The 17080-nt window shown below is 45.4% G+C and overlaps 4 protein-coding genes, 1 long non-coding RNA gene and 1 pseudogene across 5 annotated transcripts; 2 read left to right on the top strand and 4 right to left on the bottom strand.

Annotated features, from left to right (window-relative positions):
* The first annotated feature begins 402 nt into the window (after positions 1 to 402).
* On the top strand, positions 403 to 4247 carry LOC100845853 (protein SUPPRESSOR OF FRI 4). The gene is made up of 7 exons (XM_003578605.4): positions 403 to 735; positions 1367 to 1464; positions 1805 to 1928; positions 2066 to 2448; positions 2827 to 2939; positions 3046 to 3099; positions 3787 to 4247. The coding sequence occupies exons 1-7, from the start codon at positions 545 to 547 to the stop codon at positions 3856 to 3858; spliced, it is 1035 nt and encodes a 344-aa protein (XP_003578653.1). The 5' UTR covers positions 403 to 544; the 3' UTR covers positions 3859 to 4247.
* LOC112272382 lies at positions 4037 to 5174 on the bottom strand. Its single transcript, XR_002966103.1, has 2 exons — positions 5049 to 5174; positions 4037 to 4973 (listed from the first exon to the last, which is right to left on the bottom strand). It is a non-coding gene; the product is annotated as an uncharacterized LOC112272382 (long non-coding RNA).
* Positions 4789 to 6722, top strand: LOC100839942 (extensin). The gene is made up of 3 exons (XM_003576792.4): positions 4789 to 4926; positions 5096 to 6271; positions 6399 to 6722. The coding sequence occupies exons 1-3, from the start codon at positions 4842 to 4844 to the stop codon at positions 6428 to 6430; spliced, it is 1293 nt and encodes a 430-aa protein (XP_003576840.3). The 5' UTR covers positions 4789 to 4841; the 3' UTR covers positions 6431 to 6722.
* A 167-nt stretch (positions 6723 to 6889) lies between these two features.
* LOC100845544 lies at positions 6890 to 9501 on the bottom strand (annotated as a pseudogene).
* A 133-nt stretch (positions 9502 to 9634) lies between these two features.
* LOC100845242 (mitochondrial amidoxime reducing component 2) lies at positions 9635 to 13641 on the bottom strand. The gene is made up of 8 exons (XM_003578603.4): positions 13363 to 13641; positions 13117 to 13266; positions 11533 to 11709; positions 11320 to 11408; positions 11155 to 11219; positions 10891 to 10993; positions 10248 to 10358; positions 9635 to 10026 (listed from the first exon to the last, which is right to left on the bottom strand). The coding sequence occupies exons 1-8, from the start codon at positions 13514 to 13516 to the stop codon at positions 9898 to 9900; spliced, it is 978 nt and encodes a 325-aa protein (XP_003578651.1). The 5' UTR covers positions 13517 to 13641; the 3' UTR covers positions 9635 to 9897.
* A 465-nt stretch (positions 13642 to 14106) lies between these two features.
* LOC100844726 (ALA-interacting subunit 1) lies at positions 14107 to 16955 on the bottom strand. The gene is made up of 8 exons (XM_003578601.4): positions 16626 to 16955; positions 16026 to 16084; positions 15854 to 15928; positions 15639 to 15755; positions 15463 to 15533; positions 14894 to 15227; positions 14504 to 14796; positions 14107 to 14378 (listed from the first exon to the last, which is right to left on the bottom strand). Exons 1-8 carry the CDS (start codon positions 16786 to 16788, stop codon positions 14351 to 14353), a joined length of 1140 nt encoding a protein of 379 aa, XP_003578649.2. The 5' UTR covers positions 16789 to 16955; the 3' UTR covers positions 14107 to 14350.
* Between the last annotated feature and the right edge of the window lie 125 nt (positions 16956 to 17080).

The following is a 17080-nucleotide window of genomic DNA, read 5'->3' as shown; positions in this document are numbered from 1 at the left end:
AAGACTTGATCAACATCTGTTGGAAGCTTTGGTTTACTCTTTCAGACTCTGGCCCCTTCTTAATAGCAAATACAAAGTTATCTGCATATATAAAAACAAGAAATTCCTTCTTTTGACTGAAAATATGAATTAACATGATATGTTGATGTAAGAAGATATTCTTAAGAACTGGAGAGAAGAGAAATAGCAAAACAGAAAAGAAAAACACAGGCCCAAATCACCGCAGCCCGTGTCCAAAAGCCCGCAACAGCTGACGAGCACGGAGAAGGGTAGACCACAAATACCAGAACACGAAAGGGGTGGGGAAAGAAAAGGCCAAATCCTGCACGTACCCCACACATCAGCCTCCCAACCTGACCCGTACCGTACGACATATTTACACAAGCCCCCCTCGAAATCTCCGCACCGACCCAAATCGCACCGAGAACTCGCGTGCTCTCGCTCCGCCTCCTTCCTCCGCGGCGGTCGCCGAAACCCTAGCTCGTCTCGCCCTCGGCCCCGGTCCCGGCGGAAGAGGGAGCGGGTGGGCGTGGGAGTGGGAGGGATGGGGAAGAAGAAGAAGCGCGTGGAGAAGGTGTTCTGCTACTACTGCGACCGCGAGTTCGACGACGAGAAGATCCTCGTGCAGCACCAGAAGGCCAAGCACTTCAAGTGCCACGTCTGCCACAAGAAGCTCTCCACCGCCGGCGGCATGGCCATCCACGTCCTCCAGGTCCACAAGGAGTCCGTCACCAAGTACGTCCGTCCTCCCCCTCCCTTCTAGGGCCTCGATCTGCACCCGCGCTCCGATGCTTAGATTCGGGATCAGACCACGCTAATTGCTTCCCTGTCTCGACGAATCCGATGCTTGACCAGATCGTGGCGTGGTCGATGATTGCACAAATTGTCATGTCGATTTACGTGTTTGTTCGTGATAAAAAGAGGCTAGATTTTCATGGGCGCCTCCCTATGGCTATGTGGGCGCAGTGGCCGAGCCAGCCGGTTAGTAGAGCCCGGGCAAATTGTAGGACTTGTTCTAAACTAGAGTTTGCCCACAAAATTTGCCAATTTAATCATCATATTTACTTTAAGCTAAAGGAGATCAACCCAGGAGCCCGGGCAGTTGACCGGGGTGGCCGGGCGGTAGCTCCGCGTATGTGTGGGCGTATAGCTCGTTACGGTATTATGCACAGATCAGTGCGCTATATTTCGTTTCTGGTTTCTGATGTCCGTGAACTTGTTTAGGTAGTTAGGTTCGTTTGCCATGTCCAGGTTATCTTCTAAGCTTTGGTGCTTTCCCTTGATAATACATGGTAACTCAACTGCTGTTTGCTCAATTAGCATCACCCTCTTTACTCACTTCTGTATAAAACTATTCTGGCTACAGGGTTCCAAATGCAAAGCCCGAGAGGGACTCGACAGAGATTGAGATATTCGGCATGCAAGGGATTCCTGCAGATGTACTTGCCGCTCACTACGGAGAAGGTACTGCAAGAGCTGTTTCTCCACTGCAATTTATACTCTGGACCTTTATTTTACTCTATATTTGGAGACTAGAGTAGTTGCTCAATTACTGTGATCTAGAAGGACAGTGTTTCTGAAGTTACTGTGAACTAGTTTTGCTCATGATGACCAATGGTGGTCGAACTTATAGGATTCCCGAATATTGTCCAAACAGCAATAAGGCTCACATGTGAGCAGAATTCTTGATCTGCAGATTAAAGTATGCATGTATAGAAACTAATTTTCAAAATGAGTTGAACTTGTTATATTATTTTGCTTGAATAAAAATATGCTGTTTTAACATCTGTTTGATCACATGCAGAGGAGGACCCTTCATTGAAGGTGGCTAAAGTGGAAGTGCCATCAATAAGACCTCCGATTATGCCTAATCATCCATTAGGCATGGTTTTTCCTCCACGGCCGGTTTATGGTGTGCCCCGACCTATGTATGCTCTCTTTAACTTCTGTCTAATTTTTTCAGTTCCAGCCTAGTCAAAAATTTGTTTGTCCCCAGTTGCTCGTGCAATGATATCGTGGGCATCTCTTTTGAAATTTTTCTAATTTCTGTCGCATTTATTGACAGGTATAATCCTGCTATGATGGCCCGACCTCCGCTGTGGCCTCCTCAACCGCCACAAGCTTGGTTTGCGCAACAACCAGCAGTTTCGGTTCCTCCAATGGTTGCTGGAATGGCACCACAGCAACCATTATTTCCCATTCAGAATATGCCCAATCCAATGGCATCAGCACCTGCTAATTTACTTCAGACATCATTCGCTATGGCCCCTCCTGGAGTTCCTTCGCCTGTTGCCCCTCAGGTTTCCCAACCTTTGTTTCCTGTGAGCACCATTGGCAATGGAGCATCAAGTGCCCCATTTGCAGCATCTGTTGTGCCTGGAACTATCCCAGCAAGCTCCCCAGCATCAGGTACTACTGCAGGATTTGGATATGTATCCAATAACCAAGGTATGTTGAATTTCTGATTTCTCAGAGCTTTCGTCCCTACATCCCTACCTATATCAACACAGTGAGATATACTAGCTTTTAACTTGTGCCAGATAAACATAGCAGATCTACCGTTGAACTCAGTGTATGTAGATGAAATAAAAGAGGGATCCGTACTAATTAGATCTTACCATGAACCCTTTGCAAGAAGAAATTAGAGTTTAGAGAATATGTGCTGAGTTCTTTCAAATAATACTTAGTTGAGGAGCAATATATAGCCCTTTTTATTTGAAGGTGCATTTATAGTTCATGTTCTTCTATACTTCTATCTGATATATATGTTTGCTTGTGGTGTTAGTCACACAGTTCGAATTCACTTGTGCATACATCTTTTTCCAGGTACAGGAGGTTCGGCAGTCGGGAATACACCCGCAAGTAATATTGCAACTTCTGCTACTCAAGCAGCTACAAGTGAGGTCTATCTAGTTTGGGATGATGAAGCAATGTCAATGGTACTGCTCCGTTCTCTTTGATCTCGTTCTGATGGTATCACCTGGGAGTTTGGCACATTATTTTTATACGTAACCTGATGTCTAAAATGTTTGTTGACTTATTTAGGAGGAACGAAGGTTATCACTGCCCATGTACCAGGTGCACGATGAAACTAGCCAGGTAAGTTCTGACTTTTTATTTCTAAAAAACCAATGATCTGTTGGAAATCATTGCAGCATGAATATAATTCTTGTGTGATGAACTCTAGTTACTTGTAGAACTATATGTGAACTTTGAAAGGGTGCACTAAATGTTGAATTTTCATGGGATATGTAATATGCTCCTCAGTAGCTGCATATCTCCTATTATATTCTTTCTACCTTTGAAATTTTCATTCATCCATGATATCTCCTATTTGTTTGATCATCTTTATCCTGCTGATTTCGCGCACATCAGGAGTTCCAAGTAGGTATTTACATTGTTCTTCCTGCTAGTAAGTTTTCTTACAATCTAACAAATCTCATGGTGCTAACTACTTGAGGGTTATCAGCCAAGCCCGGACAGTTCCCGAATATGTATGTATTAATTTCAGTTGAAGCATTACTTTTATTGATTACGATTCACCACGTGCAAATATGGGTTTGTAACAAGAAATAGGTGGCTGAGCTTCTGCCAATATTGTAGCATTTATTACTTAATTTTGGTCGAGAATGTGCCGAGAGTTTGGTTCCAGGTCAGCTTTCATTTGGCCCGTGAGCCTGATACTTTTGTTCGGAGAGAGGAATATCATATGCTCAATTATATGTTCCTAAGTTACACAGATTGAATCTAACATCATATTTCTTGTTTCAAAATTGATGTGAACAGATGAGCTCAGTTGATGCAGAGTTTGATCGAAGAGTATCAGAAAGTTGGCTTGCTGGGCACATGGCCCTGTAAACAAGCTGGCTGCCATGTTTAGTAAACGCTCAACGTGATTATCTGCGCGCAGTTGGTGATCCTGGATCCCTTGTTATCAATTTGTTTAGTTAGTGACTGGAGCTATGGCAGCTTAAAGAATGTTTTGATTTGACTTGAAGTGCTTTCAATTCATTTGCCCGGCTTCCACACCAAGAGCGAAAAATTGTTAGCCTAGAAATCATTTGTTCCATTGTGACCTGATGAGATATGGGTACAACTGTGTAAACCTGATGATGCATTAGGGCATTACTGGTAGTTTTTCACCGACTGTAGCATGATGTGTTACATTTGTATTCATTGGTAGCAAAGCAAATGAGGAATATGTGACCAGTTTAATGATTTGTTCATGAGAATTGCTGGCCTTTTAACTGTCTGTTTCCCGTTGTGTACTTATCAATCATTCATCGAAATTCCAGAATTGCACTGTTGACCATTGCTTTGCGCCATCAGATGTTAAATTTTTGCGTCTCCTGTATTTTCATAAGAAAACTGGCCCCGATTATATGGGAAACATGGCTGAAAAGCCGTAAGAATTCTGCACCCTTAACATGGTTCTGACATGTATAAACACATGGTGCATGGTCTGCTAACGCTGATTTGTGCTTGAGTGGATCCCAAGCAAGAAAAGAAGAAAGTGGGAGTAGAGGAGGATCCTCTCCATTTCTCTGGGCAACAAGCAAGCATCTGTGCCAAAACTGCAAAAGGGGAAAAGCCAGAGCGAAAACCTCAAAATCGCCAAAGAATCCAATCATTTCCATGCTCTCCTCCGGCGATCGGTCAGTGTTACCAAGCACAAAAGCTCTCACTCATGCCTCTCTTTTACTTCACTGGATGCTCTTCCTACTACAGTAGCTTTACATTACAATGCCGACTTCTTCAACCTTTTCTTTTGCAACATGGCTATAATAACGACCCCCGGCTCCATTGTCTGTCCTTGTAAAGAGAGCACCTCCCCGTGCGCCATGGAGGAAGGCAAGGTCTTCTCATGGCCACCACACCGTCTCGTCTTCGCCATCGTTGCACTAGCGTTCTTCACGGCGCATTGCGGTGCGTCCCTTTTTTCTTTTGTCATGCTTCCTTGCTAGCACGGGTAGCTGTCGATGAAATTTTGCTCACACTGACTTCTTAAATTTTGATCAAATTTTATGTCAATCTGTTCTTGAGCTTACCTATGGCACTTATGTCAAATTTAACTTACGGTTTGTTGATTGAACAGGAGCGAGGGTGCTGACGATCGATGAGCTGCTGGACCAGTACTCCTCCTCCTCCAACACCCCGACGCTGCCTCCCTACGGCGACGCCTTCACGCCGCCGTACGCGCCGCCTTCCCCGCCTCCGGGCTCTCCCGGCTGCGGCCTGGCCACATCCCCGCCGCCCGTCATCCCGGTGCCATCGTTCGCCTACCTGTCGCCTCCCCCACCCTCGACGCCGCTCTACTCCCCTCCTCCGCCTCCGCCAGAGGTCACTCCAAGCCCTCCAGAGATCGCGCCTCTGCCGCCGGTGGTCGCGCCAAGCCCGCCGGAGGTCGCGCCGTACCCGAGCCCGCCTGAGGTCGCGCCAAGCCCGCCGGAGATCGCGCCGTACCCGAGCCCGCCTGAGGTCACCCCCAGCCCGCCGGAGATCGCGCCCAGCCCGCCGGAGGTGACGCCGATGCCGCCGATCGTCTACCCAAGCCCACCGGAAGTCACGCCCAGCCCGCCGGAGGTCACACCGCTCCCCAGCCCACCGGAAGCTGCGCCCAGCCCACCGGATATCACACCGTTCCCGAGCCCAAGCCCACCAGAAGTCACTCCCAGCCCACCAGAAATCGTGCCCAGCCCACCGGAAATCGTGCCAAGCCCACCAGAGGTCACACCGTTCCCAAGCCCACCAGAAGTCACGCCAAGCCCACCGGAAATCGTACCAAGCCCACCGGAGGTCACACCGTTCCCGAGCCCACCGGAAGTGACCCCAAGCCCACCAGAAACCGTGCCAGGCCCGCCGGAGTACGCGCCAGAGCCACCAGTGTACGCGCCGGAGCCGCCGGGGGTGACCCCGGGCCCGCCGGAGAACGCGCCTCCTGGGGGTTCCAGCCCGAGCCCGCCGGGGGGAAGCTTCCAGCCGCCGGTGGTGCTCCCGCCTACCTTCGGGCCGCCATCGCCGGCGGGCGGCCACAGCGAGTGGTGCGTGGCGAAGCCGTCGGTGCCTGGCCCCATCGTGCAGCAGGCCATGGACTACGCGTGCGCGTCCGGGGCCGACTGCGACGCGCTCCAGTCGGACGGCGCGTGCTTCCGGCCGGACACCATGACGGCCCACGCCTCCTACGCCTTCAACAGCTATTGGCAGCGGGCCAAGTCCGGCGGCGCCACCTGCGACTTCGGCGGCACCGCCATGCTCATCACCAAGGACCCAAGTAATAATTGATTAACCCCCATTCACCATCCATCTTCTCCTTCCATTGCATTGCATTGCATCGCGCTTGATTCTTCGATTTTTGTAACTCGTAACCCGTTTATTGATTTGCTCTTGTTTGTTCTCAGGCTATGATAACTGCCATTACATTGTGATGTGATTCCATGGGAAGAAGAAGCATATACACCAAAGGGTTTTGGAAGCTGGACCACATTTTCTTATTTTCTTCTCCAAGTTCAGACGTAGTACAGATATACAGGTTGTTCTGAACGTTACTGATGTTGATTTTGTCTAGGCTAAAAAGGTTCCTATTCAGAGAGTCTTCTGACTTTTCTTTCTGGCACTTTTTTATTATTTTGTATAATTCAGAATAATGTTATGTATTTTTTCCATAAGTATTTTTTGTTTATAAGCAACTGTCTTAATAAATCTCTGATGAAGATCTTTTTTAAGTATAAATAGCAGCGATCACTGAAAAAATAAGGCTCACTATTCTACTATATGGTCAATAGTCTCAAGAACTGGATAATTATAATACTACCTCCGCTCCAAAATAAGTGACTTGGTTTTGTATAGATTCTTATACAAATCCACGTCACTTATTTTGGGACGGAGGGAGTATTTAAACTTTTGCCAAGCTTTATTGCTAAGAGGGTGTTTGGACTGCGCGCATTTCTTTAGGGATCTTCAGTATTTAGTTCAAATACAGAAGCTCGCTTAAAAGATACAGCTCATCCAAACAAGCACCATGTATAATTTACAGAATGCACGCATAAAAGTAACAAACCACTTGTATTTTCCACACACAGAAAACAGAAATAATAGTTTCTGGCATTCCCTTGCTCAGGCCGGAGCTTCATTGGAACAAGGAAATGCCTGCAGAACATAAACCGGGTCACCGACCTTGATAACCTTCCCTTTGCCCCTTGCTGACCTAGATTCCTCGCAGACCAAATTTTGTCCAAAGTACACCTACAAAGTGGGATGAAAATGCAAGTGATTGACGGCTTGTTCTCTAGTCTTGAAGGTAGTAAGAGTTGAATATGATGAAGGGGATAATTACATGATGTTTATTCTTGTGGCCCGGACGCAGCACTTCACCGGACCGGAATGTCAGCATAGTTTCTGTTGGTTCAGAGCCAAATATTCCATTGTCTTGATCAACAGTAGGCACCTGAATCAGCCAATACAGAAAATAAGCAAACAGTATACTCCTGTTTATATTGCCTTGTGACTATGAAGGGCATACTACTATTGAATTCTGGGTTGTAGCATCTGTATGAAACAGAAAAATAAGTTCATAATTATGGATCTCATGAAAACTATCCCATGACTCATCCGTTGTTGACCCAGATGGGCCATAATTAACCAAAGTACTAGATCTGAAACTTTCACCTTGCAACGACTGCATAACTTCACACCTTGAAATGTTAGCCTGTTTATCTTTATGGTTTTCCAAAGATCCTCCGAGTATGGGTGGCATCCATCCACTAAAATACTGTCAAAAGAAACCATGGCTTTTCTCAAAAAAAAGAAAACCATGGCTGTAATTATAAAAGGTACTAAGGCATTAACCCAGCAAAGAAGTTGTTCAGCAAATTCAGTGCTCTGCTTACTTTGGTCTAAAGCGATTGATTGGCACAGGTTCTTTGAGAATCTCATTCAGTGCATCCAGTGAGCCCTGCAATTACGTTAACTGTTAAATTTGAGTTTTGTGTTTAGCAACATGTGCACACACAGCCTTCATCCAGTGAGTTCTGAACTCTGAACTGTACCTGGGAGGCTATCAGGAATGGGAAGCCATCTGAAAACATAACTTTGTAACCTTGAGCATAGTCAGGATCAGTCGGTCTGATTTCAGACTCTGTCAAAAAAAGAAGAAGCAAGAACCGGACATTATCCATAGGTAGCACAAAAGACTCATCAAGAAAACTTTTCTGTGAAAACTAAAAGGTATCCAAGACACTTATTGTGATTGAAAACAGTATAAACCTTCTTTAAACCGCACAAGTCGACTTGGGTTCCCAAAATAGGTGGAGAACCATTTGGCTGCGTCGTCTCCTTCATCATATGCAGAACCAGACCACTCCACACAGAGATATCATCAACCGTGGGTAGTTCCGCACTAAGAAGGACCTTCAGTGCGTCCATTCCAGGTGCTCTTATAACTATAGTTAGCAGCAAGTGAAACAAAACTGATATGTTTAGTATTGTCCGCTGAAAAATAAAAATGAAACGGTACCATAATTGACATACTTACTAATTTCTTAGGAAGCAATGCAAATTTCTTTTGATGAAATTTACAAGCATTTCTTATTGATGAAATTTACAAGTAGTTCTTATTGATTAAATAACTAGCTGTATTCAGGAATGCATGGAGATAAAACATTTCATAGGAAACTAATTCAGTCAGAATAGATCACCTGTTCCATTGAGACTTGCACAAACTTAACTTTAGATATTTAGGTAAAAAATGAACATATTTTTTGAGCCCAAATTACTAGTACTCCTATAACTTTGCATCAAACGAGTGTAAGTGCTCAGCAACACATCAATGATAAAAACAAATCACCACTTAAATGCAAATGACCAGAAGGAGAAAACAGAGAAGAAGAAGAATACCCATGTAGGAATCCTGCGTGGGCTGCCAATCCTCGTCGAAGGCCCCCGGCGGCATCTCCACCTCGACCAGCGCCATCTTGGGCTCCACCCTCTGCGTGCAGGCCCTCCCCTTGGCGTTCACCACGGCCCACTGCCGATCCCACCTGAACCCTGCAGGCCGCCTCCGCCGCCGCCATCAGATCACAACACATGACACAAAGAAATACAGTATCAAATCTCCAAGGGAAGAGAATGCGAGTGAGAAGAAGCACCAGTGGAGGTGATGGGGGCCTGCGGAACGGAGATGCCCCTGCAGGACTTGATGGGGTATATGAGGACGGATTTCACCGCCGCCGCCGCCGGCTCTTCATCGGTACCGCCGCCGGTGCCGAGGAGGGAGGAGAGGAAGGACGCCGCTTTCTCCATTGATCGGTGGCTCGCCCCGTGCGCAAGGCAACAACAACACGTAGAGTGGAGTGGAAATGGAGAGTCAGCGGCGACGACGAGGCTTTTTATGGGTTTTCTCGGTGCCTTATCTAACCTCGCTGGCTTGCATTTGCGTTTGGCGCCACGCGGCGTCAGATTTTGTTTTTGGTTAGAGCCGTAGACTCTTCCTTTTATTTCTTTCTGACTGAAACAAGATCCTGCCTTTTTATTTATTTATTTAAGCTAATAAGACGCAGAATCTGTTCCGTGCGCTTCGCAGGAAAAATGACGGTGAGCAGTGCTCACTGAAAAATTTACTCTACTGTATGATAACAGATTAAAGAACCAGATGATGTTATCATTTCAACTTGAGGGCATAAGAAACAGGCCTGTCAAGCTTTATTGCTAAGGGGGAGTATTTGGATGGAGATATGTCACCAGGGAGCTTTATATGGTTCACATAACGAAGCTCACACAAAGAATACAGCTCATCCAAACAAGCACCGTCTATAATTTACAGAACATGTGCATAAAATCAACCAACCAGTCATCTTTTCCGCACACAGGAAACAGATACAGTAGTTGCTACCATCCCCTTGTTTAGGCTGGAGCTTCATTCAAAGAAGGGAATGCCTGCAGAACATAAACCGGATCACCGACCTTGATGATCTGCCCTTTGCCCCAGGCTGATAAAGCTTCCTTGCAGACTAAATTCTGCCCGAAGTACACCTACAAGATACAATAAACATGTGACTGATCAATGACTTGCTCTATAATTATGATTTCCTGACAGTCTTCAAGTTGCCAGGCCAACAAAAGATATACTGCATAACAACAGCTTAAGAAGGTAATAAGAGTATATTGCCTCCGCTCCGATCCACAACTTTGTACTAAATCCAAGACACTTTTTATGGATCGGAGGGAGTAGGTTGCAGGGGCTGGACAATCACCTGCCGCTTATTCTTGTGGCCCGGACGCAACACTTCGTCAGACCGGAATGTCAGCATCGTTTCTGTTGGTTCAGTGCCAAGTATTCCGTTGTCTTGATTAATGGTAGGCACCTGAATCAGCCAGACAATACAGAAACTAAGCAAATAGTATACTCCTATTTATATTCCCCGTGAATGTAAAGAGCGTACTATTGAATTCCAGTGATGTAATTTTTTTATGAAACAAGCAGATAAGTTCATAGTTATCAGTTTTATTAAAACTATTCTCATTAAGATTGCTTCAGAAGGCCAGGACGAAGCCAACCCAAATTTCAGTTACTCACTTGTACTATCGAATAACTTGAAGGGTGTTTAAATATACAGGAAAGGATAATTTCACAACCTAAGACTTTAGCCTCGTTGCTAATTTTGCTATGAAAGAAGCAAGCAACTCACAATTTGTTACCCCCTCTGATCCTAAATTCTTGACTCAAATTTGCCCAAATATGGATGTATCTATTCTTAAAAAGCATCTAGATACATGTAATATTTCGACAACAATTTAGGATCGGAGGGAGTACAATTTTTCTTTCCATACATCGATTACAGGATGAAGTTTGAAGCTAGGAGAGTAATAGCCACATTACGATATCTGAAAATTTACCTTGCAACGGTTGCATAACTTCACACCTTGAAATGCTAGCTTGTTTATCTTTATGTTTTTCCACAGATCCTCTGAGTATGGGTGGCATCCATCCACTAAAATACTGTCAAAAGAAACCGCATCCGTAAGAAAGCAGGCAGTGTAAAAACAAGGTATATAATAAGCAACCTCTTATTACAGGTCATAATACATCAACACAACAGATAAGTTGTTTAGAAAAGGATATGCAAAGACTAAGTAACCTGTAATCACAGTTCTACTTACTTTGGTCTGAAGCGATTCATTGGCACAGGTTCTTTAAGAATCTCATTTAGCGCATCCAGTGAGCCCTGCAATTACATTAATTGTTAACTTGGATTTTGTATTTAGCAACATAAGCACACAGCCTTCATCCATAAAATGGTGAACAATCTCAGCTCTGAACTGCACCTGGGAGGCTATCAGGAAGGGGAAGCAATCCGCAAAGGTGATTTTGTAACCTTGAGCATAGTCAAGATTAGTCGGCCTGATCTCGGACTCTGTCCAAAGAGTAAAAAACATAAATTATCCATAAGTGACAGAAGACTCTTGAAGAAAACTTATTCTGGAAAAATGTGAAGTATCCAAGAATTATTTGTGAATGAAACTGAAAAGAGTATAAACCTTGTTTAAACTGCACGAGTCGACTTGGCTTTCCAAAATAGGTGGAGAACCATTCTGCTGCTTCATCTCCTTCATCATATGCAGAACCAGACCACTCCCACACGGAGACATCATCAAGCGTGGTGCGTTCCGCAGCGAGAGGGACCTTCAGTGAGTCCATTCCAGGTGCTCTTACAACTACAGTTAGAGGCAGGCAAGTGAAATAGATAGTATTATCTTTAGGATTTATCCTCTGGAAAGTAAAACTACAATGACATTACAATTCAAAATGTACTGAAGACCATTTAAACTTTAGAAACCATACAGTTACTATTTTTTTCAGGAAGGGAAGAAAATCATTTTGATGAAATTTACTACTCGTAGTATTACTTATTGATCAAACAACTAGCAATCTTCAGGAATATAAAAGATAAACATTTCATAGGAAACTAACGTAGTCAGACCAAATCACGCGTTGAATTTAAATGAGAAAATAAGAGACTGGATAAATTCTTTGAGGATGTCCCATTGAGGTTTAGGAAGTAACTCTATGTTATTTTATATACACCTTAACTGTTGGATACTCAGTAGAAAAGAACACACCTTTTGAGTTTTGAGACAAATTAGTGCCACAACATGATCAAACAACTAGCAGTAGTCAGCAAGACATGGTCATATAACATTTCATAGGGAAAATTGGCCAGGGCACACTGTTATTCTGCGGTCTTTGCCCAAACACACCGCCCAATTGTGGATTTGCCCAGTACCATTACAATTTTCGGGCCATTTGCTGAAACACACCGCCCGTCAAAAAAAGGAAGTCTCGTGAAACTGCAGTCTTAGCCATCGTTCACCGTTTGCTCAAGTGCAGTGAATCGATATTTAAGTCTGCGCATGCGCATGCAGTTGAATCGGGTAGTAGAGATTTTTTTATGGCATTATTGGCACTTTTGGCTTGACGCGACGCTCGATCGGTGCGTCTCACTGAACTTCAAGATCTGAAGTTCAGGTGCTCGTTTTAGCTCAGGGGAAAGAGACGGAGATGCAATTTTAAAGTTCAAGGAACTGCCAGTTCTAGGTTTATGAACTTAATTAAACAAGTTTAAAATTTTGTACAGGTGAATTCCGTATATCTCTCTGAAATCGGACCAGACTATACATATGCAAGTTTAGATGCCAGGCTGGCTAATTTCCCCGGCGCATTGATCTTACCACCAGGAGCGGTCGCCCTGTCGTACAAGATTACATGGGCCGTGCTTGATTAGTTAATGGATTATGTGAACTTCTTGTGCTCATACACAATCATATCGACCGATGGATTATTGATTGCCTATTTACAGATCGCGCCTTGCCTATTATAGATTGGATCTAAAGCTAATCTGGACATGACTTTTCCTTTTTGGACGGGCGGTGTGTTTCAGCAAATGGCCCGAGAATTGTAATGGTGCTGGGCAAATCCACGATCCGGCAGTGTGTTCGGGCAAAGACCGCAAAATAACGGTGTCCTCTCTGGCCAATTTCCCCCATTTCATATTACCGAATCAGTCAGGACAAATCAGCTGTTAAATCCAAATGACCGAAAAAAGAAGCAGAGAGGAGCAGTACCCAAGTAGGAGTCCGGCGTGGGTTTCCAATCCTCGTCGAAGGCCTCCGGCGGCATCTCCACCTGGACCAGTGCCATCGTGGGCTCCACCCTCTGTGTGTAGGCCCTCCCTTTGGCGTTCACCACCGCCCACTGCCGATCCCACCTGAACCCTGCACGCCATCGCCGCCGCCGCCGTCAGATCAGACATCAATCAGGAAAGATGGCATCTGAATGCGTGTGATGAGTGAAGCAGCCAGGCAGAGCACCAGTGGAGGTGACGGGGGCCTGGGGCACGGAGATGCCCCTGCAGGACTTGATGGGGTATACGAGGAGGGATTTCACCGTCGCCGCCGCCGGTCCCTCATCGCCGCCGCCGCCGCCGAGGAGGAGGGAGGAGAGGAAAGAAGCCGCCTTCTCCATTGATCCGCCCGCAAGCGAACACGAGTGAGAACAAAATCGTACGAGAGTGGCAAATGGACGAGGATTTTTCTGCGGTTTTCGGTGCCTTATCTAATAACCTTGCTGGCTCTCATTTGGGTGTTTTCGTTAGAGCCAAAGATTCTTCCTTTTCAAAAGCGGAAAGAGTTGAAAATCGCTTTCACGGCAATTAGCACATTCTCTTTTCAGTTTGGTGTCAACGTCGAGCTGAGGACAGCTAGTTTTTGCTGCTGCTAATAATTGCCGGTCAATGATACAGATGGTGTGTCGATCCACGGCGGAGCGTTCTCTCAGGCCCAGAATTCGGTCAATAATTATGGTCAACTTTAGCTACTCCTTTCGAGGCTATAAACCAACATAACTTCTCAAGGAAGAAGACTTGTCGGAGAAATTTTGGTTGCAAAATTGCACCATAGAGCAGCGGTTACATGCCAATCTGCCGCTGGTTTCCGTGAACTATTTTTTTTACTCTCCAGAAGTAGTACTCCGCACAAGGGATCAGGCGGTAAAGACATGAGCCGATAGGTTGCTCCTAATGTTAACTTCTCTAGCATCATCGAGCAAGCAATTTGTTGGAGGGGAGGAAGCCACTACCATGATATCGTCGCTTGATCTATTTCTTTCTTTTCATTCAGTCACCGTATTTTCGATTCTGTTCCATGTTATTTACATTCTGAATTTAGTACCCAAGAACACACACAGTCACACACACAGTGATCTGCTATAACCAAGAACAATCCCCAATCCGTGGTCGGAAAATGTAGAACCAAACCGAATCGACCGCCCGCCGCACGTCGATCGATTCAGCGGCGAAGGCTACCGCAGCAAGAGATGCTCCTCCTTCCTGCACAAAGCCCACACAATTCAGCCATTACCATTTACCAACCAACAACAGAACAAAATGGGTCGCCGGCGACGGGGAAGAAGAAGAAGAAGGTTGCTTCTGTGATCGATGGGAGTGAGACTCACATGGGGAAGACGAGGCAGAGCAGCGTGAGCAGCAAAGCGAGGAGGAAGCAGGCCATGCCGACAACGACATAGGCGCGGCCCAGGAAGCCGTTCCTGCCGCCCAGCCACCCGGCGGTCGACAGCACCACCGCCTTCTCCCCGCCGGCGTAGCTGTACGAGTTGTAGCTGTTCCGCACCGTCACCGTGATGAGCTCCCCGGCGACGAGGTCCGCCTCCATCCGCCCGTACAGCTTCCTGAACCTCGGCAGCGCCGCCGTCCTCATCCACACCATCAGATCCTCCTGCTCGCTCAGCTGCAAACAATTCCCAACCCCCTCATTCCCTCAATCATCACAAAGAAGAAGAAGAAGATAATCGAGATCTGAAAATTTGCAGAGGAGCTTTACTCACAGGCTTTCGGGGATCGAGCTGCCCGCCGCCGACAAGGCTCCCGTTCTGGAAGTTCCTGGGGAAGACATTCTTGCCGAACAGGTGCCCCCTCTCGCTCGGCCATGAGATCCCTCTCTTGCTCACCGTCAGCGGCGGCGGCCCGTGGTCGCCGTCGCGAGGAAGACGATTGCGACGGGCGAAGCTGTAGGTGTCGTTGAACAGGCTCCAGGCTATGAGTCCGCAGGGCACGATAGGCCTGCCATTGGCGGCGAAAGCTTCAGGCTTGCAGAACTCTGCCACGTCGCCTGCCGCCTTCGGCTCTCTCAGCTGCGCGTCGCTCCGGCTCGTCGAGTACCTGAAGAAGAAGAAATGCATCTCGAATTCTGATTCTGATGCTTGTACAATGTGCTCGCTCCGATTCTAAATTGCTGTCAAAATATTACATGTATTTAGACGTTTTTAAAAATAGATGCATCCATATTTTGGTAAATTTGAGGCAAAAAATTTAGGATTAAAGGAATTAGTTTTTTTTTCTTGTATGGATTGGTTGGTTGGTCAGGGAGGTCAGAAGATGGATTTATTTGTTCTACCTTCTATGGTTCTGGTAGAACTTGTCAAGCTGGTAATATATGTAGATTGGCCTTTTCATATCCCTAGGGATCTGCAGAAGAACAAAAATGTATTGATCTTATGTAAACCGTCTTTGTCGACTGAAGACGTAAAAACGGTTTGCATTTTGCTAAGTGTGGAAACTTTTCATTCTTACCTTGAGGGTTCTTGTGCAGGTCTTGTCTATTGATGCATTTTGGATATAGGCAACTTTGTTGTGAAGCATGTTCCCTGGCACACATTTTGTATCGTATCGGTAAACCACTTCGACCACCTATTTTGATAGCAAAATATCATACCAAATTTGAACTCGGAGAAAGTTTCGATCGAGTGCAGATTTATCTATAGCATAGAGCACAACTAAAAGAATACCTTATTTGAAGACACGATGCAAGCGAGGCCAATTGGAATGAAAATTAAGCCCACGAATGCAAGTACAGGAATGACCTGATTGTCCAATGTAGATAGTTTGAATTTCTAAACCACATGAAAGGTCCAGAAAAAACGTGAAATAAATTGGGTATGGGCACATAATTGGACTCACCATATGGGGTGCCAGTATAGGCTTGCATGCTGGAAGTTCTTGCTGAGTAAATGCATGATCTTCAGAATCAACAGAATGAACACATATAAGTACTTACAGATCTTAACCACAAAAATAACCAGCAGAGAATTTCCATCGAGTAAATGACTGATTTTATATAGTGAATAAGAGATTCTTCTGGTTAACTGTACCTTTGGTAATCAGACTATTCTAATTTTGGGGGCAGCATGTCAAGTTATGAACAATGACTTACAGATGAAGGTTATATGTATATGAACATGCTAATAATTTCTAACAAAATAGGATAGCTTTGTCCACTCTAGCGATGGCAACAGAAAATTATGGATTTTGAAGTCATCTTCCTAATAGTTTTGTCCCTAAACGCAGGAAGCCTTTCTGAGATACAGAAATTGCAAAAGCTTACTACATATACCATCATCCAATAGAACAGTTGAAAATCCAAAGTAGGCAACGAAAAGGCCTATGCTTCTAGAATCAAGGAGGTACAGTTAATAAGAACAACTCAAGGTTCCAGTCAAGAAAAGAACAACCCAAATACAAGACAAACAGAATGAATCTGATTCTCTGGGGAGAGATTACACCGAGGCTTGTTGCGTTTCGTCATGGAGGCTCCTGTCAGGCCATCCCTGCCGGAGCTTGATCCAGCAGCGTCATCGTTGACCGGCGGCATTGCTGTCTCCTCCCAAAGAAAGAGCTCCAAAGAAGAACTCCTTTCCTGCAACTGCTTCAAGGCATATGCCATAGAAAAGCCACTAGAGCTTAATGTCCCAAATGTCAGAACAAAATAAATGGAGGCTGGGGGGATTCCGTCCCTTTCGAAATAAATAAATAAATCGTGATGTAGTACAAACGGAGGGAAAGGATTGACAAGGTTTGGGAGTAGAGACTAAGCAAGGAACTAAAAAGACTAGAGAGACAAGCTGTCTCCTTGGAAACCAGAAAGGCAAGCATCACCTAACTAAACCTAACCGTCTGCATCACCTACCTCTCTCTTCATAAGGTTTTGGTGTCCTGCTCCGGATACCATTGGCTCA

This window comes from Brachypodium distachyon, chromosome 4, assembly GCF_000005505.3.
Source record: "Brachypodium distachyon strain Bd21 chromosome 4, Brachypodium_distachyon_v3.0, whole genome shotgun sequence".
In the NCBI taxonomy this organism is placed as follows: domain Eukaryota; kingdom Viridiplantae; phylum Streptophyta; class Magnoliopsida; order Poales; family Poaceae; genus Brachypodium; species Brachypodium distachyon.
This window is presented reverse-complemented; position numbering and strand designations above follow the sequence as displayed.